We start from the raw sequence: 11,525 nt of genomic DNA on the forward strand, positions 1-11,525 counted from the left end.
GCAAGAAATGTGAAAATGTCCTCAAGACACAATGCAAAACTGTCAAGCGCCAAAAATGATGATTCAGAAGAATTCTTAAAATGAATGTGCAAATTAGACTGTTTAGACTCAAACTTCAACTGTGATGTACCTGTATGGATGTATATATGCCACTGCACTGACAAGTGTGCATGTCAGAACAAGTTTTTAAAAAATTATACATTTAATGTCACACTGGATCTCTCATCCCCCAACCCAGGTTCCCAACACTAAAGGCATTAAAATAATTTTACTACAGATAGAGTCTTAGAACAGAGGAAAAATTGCAGTGACTCCCCAATCTCTCCTTATACTACTAACCTCAACACTTACGAAAAGATATTTCTTCTGCTTAGTACTATAATAATTTAGAGAAAAAAATACTAACCAAGAACAGGAACTGAAGTCTTCTGTTGTTGGTAAGAGGCCATGATACTATTTGCAGTAGAATTGGGACCTAGAATCTAAGCAGAAAGTAGACTGAATCAGCAAAAATTATTTTATACTTCTGATGACTGCAAATACCGTTGCAGCAATAAGAAGCCTTTCATTTTCATTATGGCATTAAACATATATGTGATTTTAATTTGACAAGTTTCTCCCGTCTCCATTCACACCTTGGTATCTCCTATCTACCAGAAGGTAATGATGGGGGGAAAACAGAAAAGGAAAAGCTCAGTGATAAATGCCTGGTCCTTTCCAAATGAGTGAGCCAAACCCTGAGGGAGGGGATACAATAATAGATTACAGAATACACAGAGCATCAGACTGTACTCAAAGATTTGTGAGAATTTTTACATTAAAATAACATGTACACAAAACGGAGGAGAATGCAAACTCCACGTGTGTTCAAGGTGAACAAGAGACTTCATAGGAATCCCACGCCGGCAGAAGCCTCAGCAGGCACAAGCCAGGCCCTCTGCCCCGCCTTCACTCAGCTCTGTGCCCGTCCCCTCCTAGCTCATGCCCAGCAGCGATGCCACATGCTCAAAGCACTGCCCCGTGACCCATGATACCCTACACATGTGACATCCCCGTGCTTTATCAACCAGAGCGAAAGCACAATTTTCTTGTCATTTCCCCTAAAAGACTCCTAAGCTGGTATCCTAGGCGTTAATATGATCTGAATAGATGCGAATAAGGGAGGGCCTGGGGAGGCATTATAAATTGTTAGCTTCGAAATCACAAGTTTTGAAGGTGATCACATTTCTTCTAAGAAATACCTATTATAGTAAATTCAAGTGTTTCGGTTCAGTTCAGTTCAGTTGCTCAGGCGTGTCCGACTCTTTGCGACCCCATGAATCACAGCACGTCAGGCCTCCCTGTCCATCACCAACTCCCGGAGTTCACTCAAACTCATGTCCACAGAGTCGGTGATGCCATCCAGCCATCTCATTCTCTGTCGTCCCCTTCTCCTCCCACCCCCAATCCCTCCCAGCACCAGAGTCTTTTCCAGTGAGTCAACTCATCACATGAGGTGGCCAAAGTATTGCAGTTTCAGCTTTAGCATCAGTCCTTCCACTGAACACCCAGGATTGATCTCCTTTAGAATGGACTGGTTGGCTCTCCTTGCAGTCCAAGGGACTCTCAAGAGTCTTCTCCAGCACCACAGTTCAAAAGCATCAATTCTTCGCCGATCAGCTTTCTTCACAGTCCAACTCTCACATCCATACATGACCACGGGAAAAACCATAGCCTTGACTAGATGGACCTTTGTTGGCAGAGTAATGTCTCTGCTTTTTAATATACTATCTAGGTTGGTCATAACTTTCCAAGGAGTAAGCGTCTTTTAATTTCATGGCTGCAATCAGCATCTGCAGTGATTTTGGAGCCCAAAAAAATAAAGTCTGACACACTGTTTCCCCATCTATTTCCCATGAAGTGATGGGACGAGATGCCATGATCTTTGTTTTCTGAATGTTGAGCTTCAAGCCAACCTTTTCACTCTCCTCCTTCACTTTCATCAAGAGGCTTTTTAGTTCCTCTTCACTTTCTGCAATAAGGGTGGTGTCATCTGCATATCTGAGGTTACTGATATTTCTCCCGGCAATCTTGATTCCAGCCTGTGCTTCTTCCAGCCCAGCGTTCCTCATGGGAGGCTAATTCTTAGTTGCCTTTATAGTTTTTTTCTTTTAAATGCTTTGATATCTACTTTGTCATCGAATCTTCAAAACATTCAGTGAAGTATACCAGAGAATATTATTCTCATTTAAAACTCAGGAAATCAAGACCCAGTAAGCTTATGTATTCATAAGCCTATGAGCTGACTTCCAGCCTCTGTTTCAGCTCCAAACCACCCTTCTATGTACTGCTGCTTGTGACTGGGACTGTGGGCCTAAGAAAACACCCCTCCTCTGATGGCCGTTATTCTCCAACAAGAGCAGCCGACAGAGGGACAGGCTGAGGCTGGATGGAGGAAGGAGATGGGATCTGTTCCTTCCTTTGCTTGCTTTCGCTCAACAGTGGCTCTTTATCCCACAGCATCTGTTCATTCCAGTTTCCATTTATTTCTATGCATTCTGAACCAGCCTCATCTGCCCCCTCAGAAATACCAGCGCCAGATGGCTGCCCCTGCTTCACGGAGCTTCAGGAACCAGCTCTGCAAGGCCCACCTCCAGGCGTCTAAATTCTAAGAATCTCAAACTCTTCCTTTTGTTCTTTCAGTCCTAGGGGTATAAGCTGCTGCCATACTTACTATCTCAGTGTTTCTTCTATGTATTCCCCCTCTGCCTTTTTGGTCCTCTACAACTTGGCTAACCAGTTCCATTTATTAAAATCTCTGATAAAATATTAGCTGTGGTTTCTATTGTCCTTAATGGACCCTGACGGACAGACCAGCCTTTCAGAATCAAAATCAAAACGCTGAGCAATAGACCTGAGGTGTAAGAGACTGTGCAGATATAAACAATAAATAGATGGCAAAACATCAGAATTCTTGATGGGACACAAACAGCTTTAACATAATCAGGAATCATGTCATAACAACACAGAAGTGACAAGTCAAATTTACTGCAATTATCTGAGCTTCCTTTAAAGAACTCAGATCCCATCCATAAGTGTGAAAAGAGAGGTGAGGGGCCTGTTCTGGTCGACCCTTAACAATTCCACTGAAGGTCAGGGGCAACCATCTGACTCCCATCTTCTCCAGGACAGTGCTTTCACGTGGAAAGAGAACTAAAACGAACTTAACCTAGGCCAAGGTGTACAATGGACTACAAGGTCGATCACAAAAGCTTCCCACCAACAGCTTGCTAAGATAATTTAACTGTGGTATGGTATCTTTTAAGAAAAGGAAAATCTTTTGCTTTGACTATGAAGACACTATGAGAGTAATAATCTGTGAAATTGATTTTAACAAGAAAAGCACATTGCGTTTTTGAGGAAAACTTACAGGTGTAGCTGAACTCTGCTTGGGGGTGAAAGTCCAAATTTCTGGAAGTGACCTCTCCATTAATAGCAGAGTATCTTCAAAGGCCTTCTGTAATTCCCTTCCTTGCTCATCAAACTCAAAGAGAAAGAGCATCTTTAAAATATGGCGTATTTCATCTAGAGAGGAGAAATTTGAGAGAGTGGTTAAGTTGTAATACCAGCTCCATTGCTAGAATCCGAACAGAGATTCTTTCCCAAGCAAAAAATATCTAGTATCACACAATATCTTCCATATTTTCTCCTTTCTCCTGCAAAGCTAGAACAATTTAACAAATCTACTGCGAAAAGAAAACTGCAGCCCAAGCCGGGAATCAGTGTCTCCTCAGTCCTCGCCCCGATCTCAGCGATGCGCGCACGTGTGCTGTCACTTTAGCCATGCCCTGCTCTTTGTGACTGTAAGGGCTGCAGCCCACCAGGCTCCAGGGGATCTTTCCAACTCAGCGATCGAACCTGCATCTCTTATGTCTCCTGCATTGGCAGGCAGGTTCTTTACTATCAGTACCATCTGGGAAGCCCCAGGGAAGTTCCCCAAAGGCCAAATAGAAAGACAGACGTCTTTCTCCAGACCAATAAGATTTATTCCACGATGTAGCAAGTGAAGGGGATGGACTGGATTTTAACCTTTATTTTCATCCCAAAGCAAACCTGCTTAACAGTTTAGGCCCTGTGTGGCCTTGGGTAAACTTTTTGACTTCAATGATCGTCCTTCACATCTTGGGTAGGTGAATGCCAATGAGAAAGGCCTCTGGGCTACCAGCTGAGAAGTTTTGTTTTACGAATGTGCCCTGAAGTGATGCATTTACTATGGTTTTTATGTGGGCAAGAATCATCAGTATTGAAAACATACCTTTCAGTTTTTCAGTCCCCTGCACCACTTCACTCAGTGCCTCCAAAAGGGCCACATCCTCCAGTGGACTCCCCTCCTTGAGGCTGTGCTTCTTCCGCTCCGCTTTGCGCCGATTCTTAGATGATCGCCTGTTAGAAATTAGAGATTTTTAAAAGGGGCTCTCCTTAAGCCCTTCCCACTAAAATCTGAAACAAGAAAGGATGCCCACTCCCAGCACGTCTCTTCAATGCCATACTGGAAGTCCTAGCCACAGCAATCAGAAAAGAAAAAGAAACAAAAGGTCATTAGGAATTGTCATTAGATAGGGATGACATGATACTATATTTGGAAATCCCTAAGGACTCCACATAAAAACTTCTAGATCTGAGAAACGAATTCAGCAAAGTAGCAAGATAAAAGAATGACATCAGAAATCGGTTGCATTTATTTATAATAGCAATGAAATATCAGAAAGAGAATGTAAAAAAACAATACTTTTCAAAATCACAGTCCCCAAAACAAAATACTTACGAATAAACCTGATTAAGGAGATTAAAGACTCACACACTGAGAACTATAAAACATCAGGAAAGGAAACTGAAGATGATTCAAAGATACGGAAAGAAATCCCATGTTCTTGGACTACAGGAATTAACATTGTTAAAATGGCCATATTACTCAAAACAACCTACTGATGCAAGCCCTATCAAATGACCCATGACAGTTTTCACAGAACTAGAATAAATACTCTGTGGTATGTGGCAAGCCACTCCAGTACTATTGCCTAGAAAATCCCATGGATGGAGGAACCTGGTGGGCTGTAGTCCATGGGGTCGCTAAGGGTCGGACACGACTGAGCGACTTTACTTTCACTTTTCCCTTTCACACATTGGAGAAGGAAATGGCAACCCACTCCAGTGTTCTTGCCTGGAGAATACCAGGGACGGGGGAGCCTGGTGGGCTTCCGTCTATGGGGTCACACAGAGTCGGACACGACTGAAGTGACTCAGCAGCAGCAGCAGAATAAATAATCCCCAAATTCTATGGAACCATAAGTGACCCAGAACTGCTAAAGCAATTCTGAAGAAAAAGAAGAAAGCAGGAGGCATAGCCTTCCCAGACTTCAGACATACTACAGAGCTACAGGAATCAAAACAGAATGGTACTGGCACAAAAACAGACATATGGATCAATGGAACAGAACAGAGAGCCTAGAAATAAACCTACACACCTGCTATCAATTAGTCTTCTATAAGAGAGTCAGGAATATAAAATGGGAAGTCTCTTCAGCAGCTTGGTATTGGAAAAGCTGGACAGCCACACGTAAACAGATGCAGTTAAAACATACCCTCTCACTGTACACAGAAATAACCTCAAAATGGCTTAAAGACTTAAACATAATTAAGACATGACACCATAAAACTCCCAGAAGAGAGCATAGGCAAAACATTCTATGACATAAATTGTACCAATGCTTTCTTAGGTCAGTCTCCCAAGGCAACAGAAATAAAAACAAAAGTAAACAAACTTATAAGCTTTTGAACAGCAAAGGAAACCATAAAAAAAAAAAAAGAAAACGATCTACAGAATGGGAGAAAAATATTTGCAGATGATACAGTGGACAAGGGCTTAATTTACAAAATACACCAATAGCTCATACAACTCAACAACGAAAAACAAACCACCCAATCCAAAAATGGGCTAAAGATCTTAACAGACATTTCTCCAAAAAAAACATACAGATAGATGGCCACCAGGCATGTGAAAAGATGCTCAACATCACTAATTATTCAGTTCAGTTCAGTTCAGTTCAGTTGTTCAGTCGTGTCCGACTCTCTGCGACCCCATGAACCACAGCACACCAGGCTTCCCTGTCCATCACCAACTCCCGGAGTTCACTCAAACTCATGTCCATCGAGTCGGTGATGCCATCCAGCCATCTCATTCTCTGTCGTCCCCTTCTCCTCCTACCCTCAATCCCCCCTAGCATCAGAGTCTTTTCCAGTGAGTTAACTCATCACATAAGGTGGCCAAAGTATTGGAGTTTCAGCTTTACAAAACTACAATGAGGTACCACTTGATACAAGTCAAAACGGTCATCATTAATAAGTCTACAAATAACAAATGCTGAAGAGGGTGTGCAGAAAAGGGAACCCTCCTATACTGTTGGTGGGAATGTAAGTTTGTACAGTCACTATGGAAAACAGTATGGTGGTTCCTCAGAAGAGTAAAAACAGAATTACAATATGATCCAGCAATCCCACTCCTGGGCATATACCTGGAGAAAACTCTAATCCAAAAAGATATATGCACCCCTATGTTCATAGCAGCATTATTCACAATAGCCCCAAGACATGGAAACAACCTAAATATCCACTGATAGATGACTTGATAAAGAAGATGTGGTACATATACGCAATGGAATGCTGCTGCTGCTGCTAAGTCACTTCAGTCGTGTCCGACTCTGTGTGACCCCAGAGACAGCAGCCCACCAGGCTCCCCCATCCCTGAGATTCTCCAAGCAAGAACACTGGAGTGGGTTGCCATTTCCTTCTCCAATGCATGAGAGTAAAAAGTGAAAGTGAAGTCGCTCAGTCGTCCGACTCTTAGCGACCCCATGGACTGCAGCTTACCAGGCTCCTCTGTCCATGGGATTTTCCAGGCAACAGTACTGGAGTGGCTTGCCATTGCCTTCTCCAATGGAATGCTACTCAGCCATAAAAAGAATGGAACAATGCCAAGTGCAGTATCATGGACGCAACTAAGATGATAAAATTAAGTGAAGTCAGAAAGAGAAAGAAATATGATACCATTTATACAGGGAATCTAAAATACAGCACAAATGAACCCATCTATGAAACAGACTCACAGACACAGAACAGACTTTGGGTGCCCAGGGGAGAGAGGGAGGGGGAGAGGGAAGGACTGGGAGTTTGGGGTGGGAGATGCAAAGTATCACATTCAGAATGGATAAACAAGATCCTACTGTAGAGCACAGGGAACTGTATTTGATATCCATAAACCATATGGATAAACCATAATGGAAGAAAACATAAACAAAGAACGTATATATGTGTATAACTGAATCACTCCGCTGTACAGCTGAGACTGTCGCAACGCTGTAAATCAATTATGCTTCAATAAAGAAAAAGAGGAGGGCTCTCCTTGTGCTCAGCAGATTAAAATGAATGTAGCAATAACTATGGTCACCAACTTTTTGGGAAACCAGGGTATATACAGATGGTGCTTGTATTTTGGGAAAAATAGTGAAGGTGTTAAAATGATACATAAAATTAAACTGGTAGAGAAAAGGCAGGAAATAAGGAAAGCCCTAAAGAGTGATGCCTGGTCTTAAAGTTTTGATTAAATACAGGATAAAATGAGATTACATCTGATAAACAGAAATGGAACAATGAGAAAAACCAGCTTCAATTTTGTAGTAAAAAGTAAAATTAAAGTAAGAAGACAGACATATCAGATTGGAATTTGAATATCATAAAATATATAAATGAATCCCACATTCTTTCCTGCCTCAGAGGTCTTTAATTATGCCATTTGTTTCATCTGGGACCCTCACCCCAACACCCAAAAGCCCAGTCTGGGTGGCTTTCTTGCAGTTTCTGATGATCCCACCCAATCTCACAGACATCCACTCTAAATTCCTAAAATGCCATTTGGTTTAAACATATCATCATGCATTGTTGTCTGTTTCCCAAGTAAGTCTACAAATTCTTATTAATTCACATCTCCTTAAAAGGTTTCTGTAATATCCACTACAACTAGCTCAGTAAATATTTCTGACCAACTGAACTTTGAAGAAGTGTGAACTCACTTTTCTTTATAATCTTTCTAGTTTTTCAGTGCCTACACATTACATATAGTCACTTAATATTTGTTAAATGAATAAAATCAGATGTTAAATATAAACTGAGTACCCAGTGTTTAAGTACCACATTAGCAATGGGCAAACACATAGGCCATGAAGCTGCAGCAGAAAACATCTGAAGTCAAGTCTGATCTCTTAGATACGCTGGGAAGGTCCTTATACAACTTCCACAGTCCGCCCCCTCCTGCTGCACTGCCCTGGTGGAAAACTGACCTATTCACTTGTACTTTCTCCACATACCCAGGGAACGGTCAGTGTGCTGAATAAACATGATACGTACGCTGATATCCGAGAGTTACTATGAGAGTATTTGCCACTCATGTTACTGCCACTCATGACACTGCTGGTTTCAGAGAAGAGATCTGACTCTTGACCGTGGGGTGCTTCATCATCTAGAAAAGAAGAACCAGACACAGAATTGAAAACTCCCTGCACATAAGGTTCACCTCCAGCGGGGTAAATGAACCATAATTATGCAGGTCACCTCTAATGACGTATGAAAACTAGTACAAAGCTGATCTAAACTATGGCACAAATGTGTATAACTGAGTCACCAGACTGGCACAACACTGTACATTAACTATTCTTCAATTAAATAAAGGAGGTGCTCTCCTTGTGCTCAACAGACTAAAATCAACGTAGCAATAACTACTAGTCACCAACAGACATTAAATACAATTTTATTACTGTAAGCTAGTACTTTACCAAACTTCTTTATTCTTTTCTTAAAGCAAAGGAACTTTTGGAGATGACTGCTCATTCATTCTGTGAATACTGGAGTCAGTTCCTCCGGCGGGTGAGTGGGGAGCATCTGGTAGACCTCTTCCCACTCGTGCCTGATCCCGCCCTCAAACTCTCCCCAGTGCCCATGACAAAGACACACAAGCCCTTCCCAGAGGCCTGAGACTTCCACTTGGCACAGGAAGCAGCTAATAAGCCAACACCAGCCCCAAGCTTCACTGTCTTCAGGCCGGCACTCACCCTTGTTCACCAGCGGGGCCCGCTCCTTCAGCTCTCGTACCACCAACAGACGTTTCTTATGGCGACTGAACGTGGCTGTCTGAGAGTCCAGAAATGCCATATAATTTTTCTGGGCTGACGGTGCAGATGGAAAATAATTTAAACATGTTTAAGCAAAGAGAAAAAATGAGAGTGAGGGGTTAGCAAGGGAGTTGGAGCTTAATGAAAAGAAAGTAAGTTATCAAGCTTTTCAAGTAAGGTTTTTTTCTTTAAATTTAATGGAGAATTAACCAACAATGCTTTCGGAGAATGAACCAGAGATTGAGACTTAAGATCTAAAAGTTCATCAGCATCATCCTAGAAAACGCTCTACCACTAAACTTGTAAAATCACCTGAACAAGAGTCTTTAATAGCTAACCCAAGAGAGGACTGGAAAACAAAAGGCGTGTACAGGAAGCTATTAACAGAAACAGGAAGAAAGTCATGAACTGCTTCCTAAACCTGTAAGTATTCGGTCTTTGCTGATGAATTGTCAGCATTTTTCTAGGTTCTCATTAGTGGAGAAAAATTCAAGGAAGAGTGAGCTAGAAGGATTGTTACAGGGCCCAGGAGGATGCTTCCAGGACCCAGGTAGGAGGACATAAAGAGAATGACACACAGAAAACACTCCCAGTTTTCAGTCGGACTGGACAGAAGAGAGCAGACAGGGTAAGAATGTGAATGCATGTTAAAGTCAGAAAGGCTCGACATTACTTACAGGGTAGACAGTGCAGGGCTTAAAATCAACCTCTACTCCCAAAGATTTCTATACGTCAAACTGACATCCTACTCTTACACTTTGCATTTAAGGAATTACAATGTACACCAGAGTATTCTAGAACTGATTAACACTCATCTGTTATTGATTAACTTTCTGCAAAGGTCCTTTTCATTTTTATTATTTTTTTGGACATGCCGTGCAGCATACAGGATCTTAGTTCCCCAACAAGGGATGGAACCTGTGCCCCCAGAATTGGAAGCTGTCTTAACCACAAGGCCACAGGAAAAGCCCTTCCTTTTATTATAAAAAAAATTTTTATTTTGAAAGTTCAAACCTGCATAAAAGTTGCAACAGTTCAATGAATACACACACGCGTGCGCGCTTCACTTAGACTGATCAATTATTAACATTATTCTGTATTGTTGGCTTCCTCTGTTCCTCTCTCCACTCTCACACACACACAATGATTTTTGTGGAAGCCTTTGAGAGGAAGTTACAAATACAATCCTTCCCTCCTAAATACTTTAGCATCTCTCTCTTAAGAATCAGGATGTTATGTATATAATCACAATACAATTATTAAATGCAAAAAATTAACTATTTGATACAATATTATCTAATAGTTTGTATGCAAGTTTACCAACTATTCCCTAATGCAAACATTTTTAATTTTTAACTGTATCTTACCCACAGGTTTTTAACATTCAAATATTTCATTAACATCATTGTCTCTATTGTTTAGACACCAAGTCTGTCCAACTCTTCATGACTCCATAGACTGCAGCCTCCCAGGCTCCTCCATCCATGGGATTTCCCAGGCAAGAATACGAGACTGGGCTGTCATTTTTCTTCTCTAGGGGGATCTTTCCGACCCAGGGATCAAACCCATGTCTTCTGTACTTGCAGGCAAACTCTTTACCACTGGAAGCCCATTTAACATAGCACATTTAAAAACCATGGTCAGAATTCAATTATCTCACCCAGTGGAGAACTCTGACTGACTCAATAAAATGCGTTCTTTTTCACTCACACTGAAAGATTAAAGGAGGTAACAGCAAAGATAGTACTCTCCCGTCCCCCTCTCTCTCCGATCTTGATACTTCCAAATCAGGAATTCCTTCTAAAATACAACCCTCACCTTCTAAAATGGAAGGCTTTATGTTGGTTTCTATAATATCTGGTCTGTTATATTTGTGGACCTAAAAGGAAAAATAAGATAATTTTAGGCAGGAAAACTTCAAGTCACTGGAAAGTTAAGATACTAGGGAATGGATCGCTTTCAGAGGTGACCGGGATATTTTCCAGAGGAACAGGCCTACAAGGCGGCCAAAGAAAACCCAAATCATTTCAGTAAAAAACAGTAATATTTCACATTTAGATGACTAATTCCACACCTCAAGAATAAATTATTTAAATGATTTACAAAGCACTGCTTATCCTTAGACCAGAACCTGAACTACTTCCACCAAACTTCGGAAGCCTCAGAAGACCAGGGACTCCAGCTGACACTGCCTCCCCTGTGCAGGCTCTCGTTCTACTGAGCACTTCAGGGAGGGAGGAGTTCTGACATCCCCTTACCAGTCTCAGAGCTTCTTCCCAGGCAGCTCCTTCTAACAGCACGAGCACAGCTTCTTCATGGTCCTGA

General features: G+C 41.7%; 1 protein-coding gene across 1 annotated transcript in view; it reads right to left on the reverse strand.

Moving 5' to 3' along the window:
• The window catches only part of ELP1 (elongator acetyltransferase complex subunit 1), a 59,207-nt gene that overhangs the window by 2,557 nt on the left and 45,125 nt on the right, over positions 1-11,525 (reverse strand). The window contains exons 30-36 of the mRNA XM_055427532.2: positions 11,459-11,521; positions 11,019-11,079; positions 9,141-9,254; positions 8,440-8,551; positions 4,295-4,422; positions 3,410-3,564; positions 407-482 (exon numbers count right to left, since the gene is read on the reverse strand). Of these exons, the coding sequence (XP_055283507.2) occupies positions 407-482; positions 3,410-3,564; positions 4,295-4,422; positions 8,440-8,551; positions 9,141-9,254; positions 11,019-11,079; positions 11,459-11,521 (709 nt within the window). The remainder of the gene's footprint in view (positions 1-406; positions 483-3,409; positions 3,565-4,294; positions 4,423-8,439; positions 8,552-9,140; positions 9,255-11,018; positions 11,080-11,458; positions 11,522-11,525) is intronic.

The sequence above is a fragment of the Moschus berezovskii genome, chromosome 7 (assembly GCF_049115385.1).
Source record: "Moschus berezovskii isolate FMDL1 chromosome 7, NW_MosBer_1.0, whole genome shotgun sequence".
Classification (NCBI taxonomy): Eukaryota; Metazoa; Chordata; class Mammalia; order Artiodactyla; family Moschidae; genus Moschus; species Moschus berezovskii.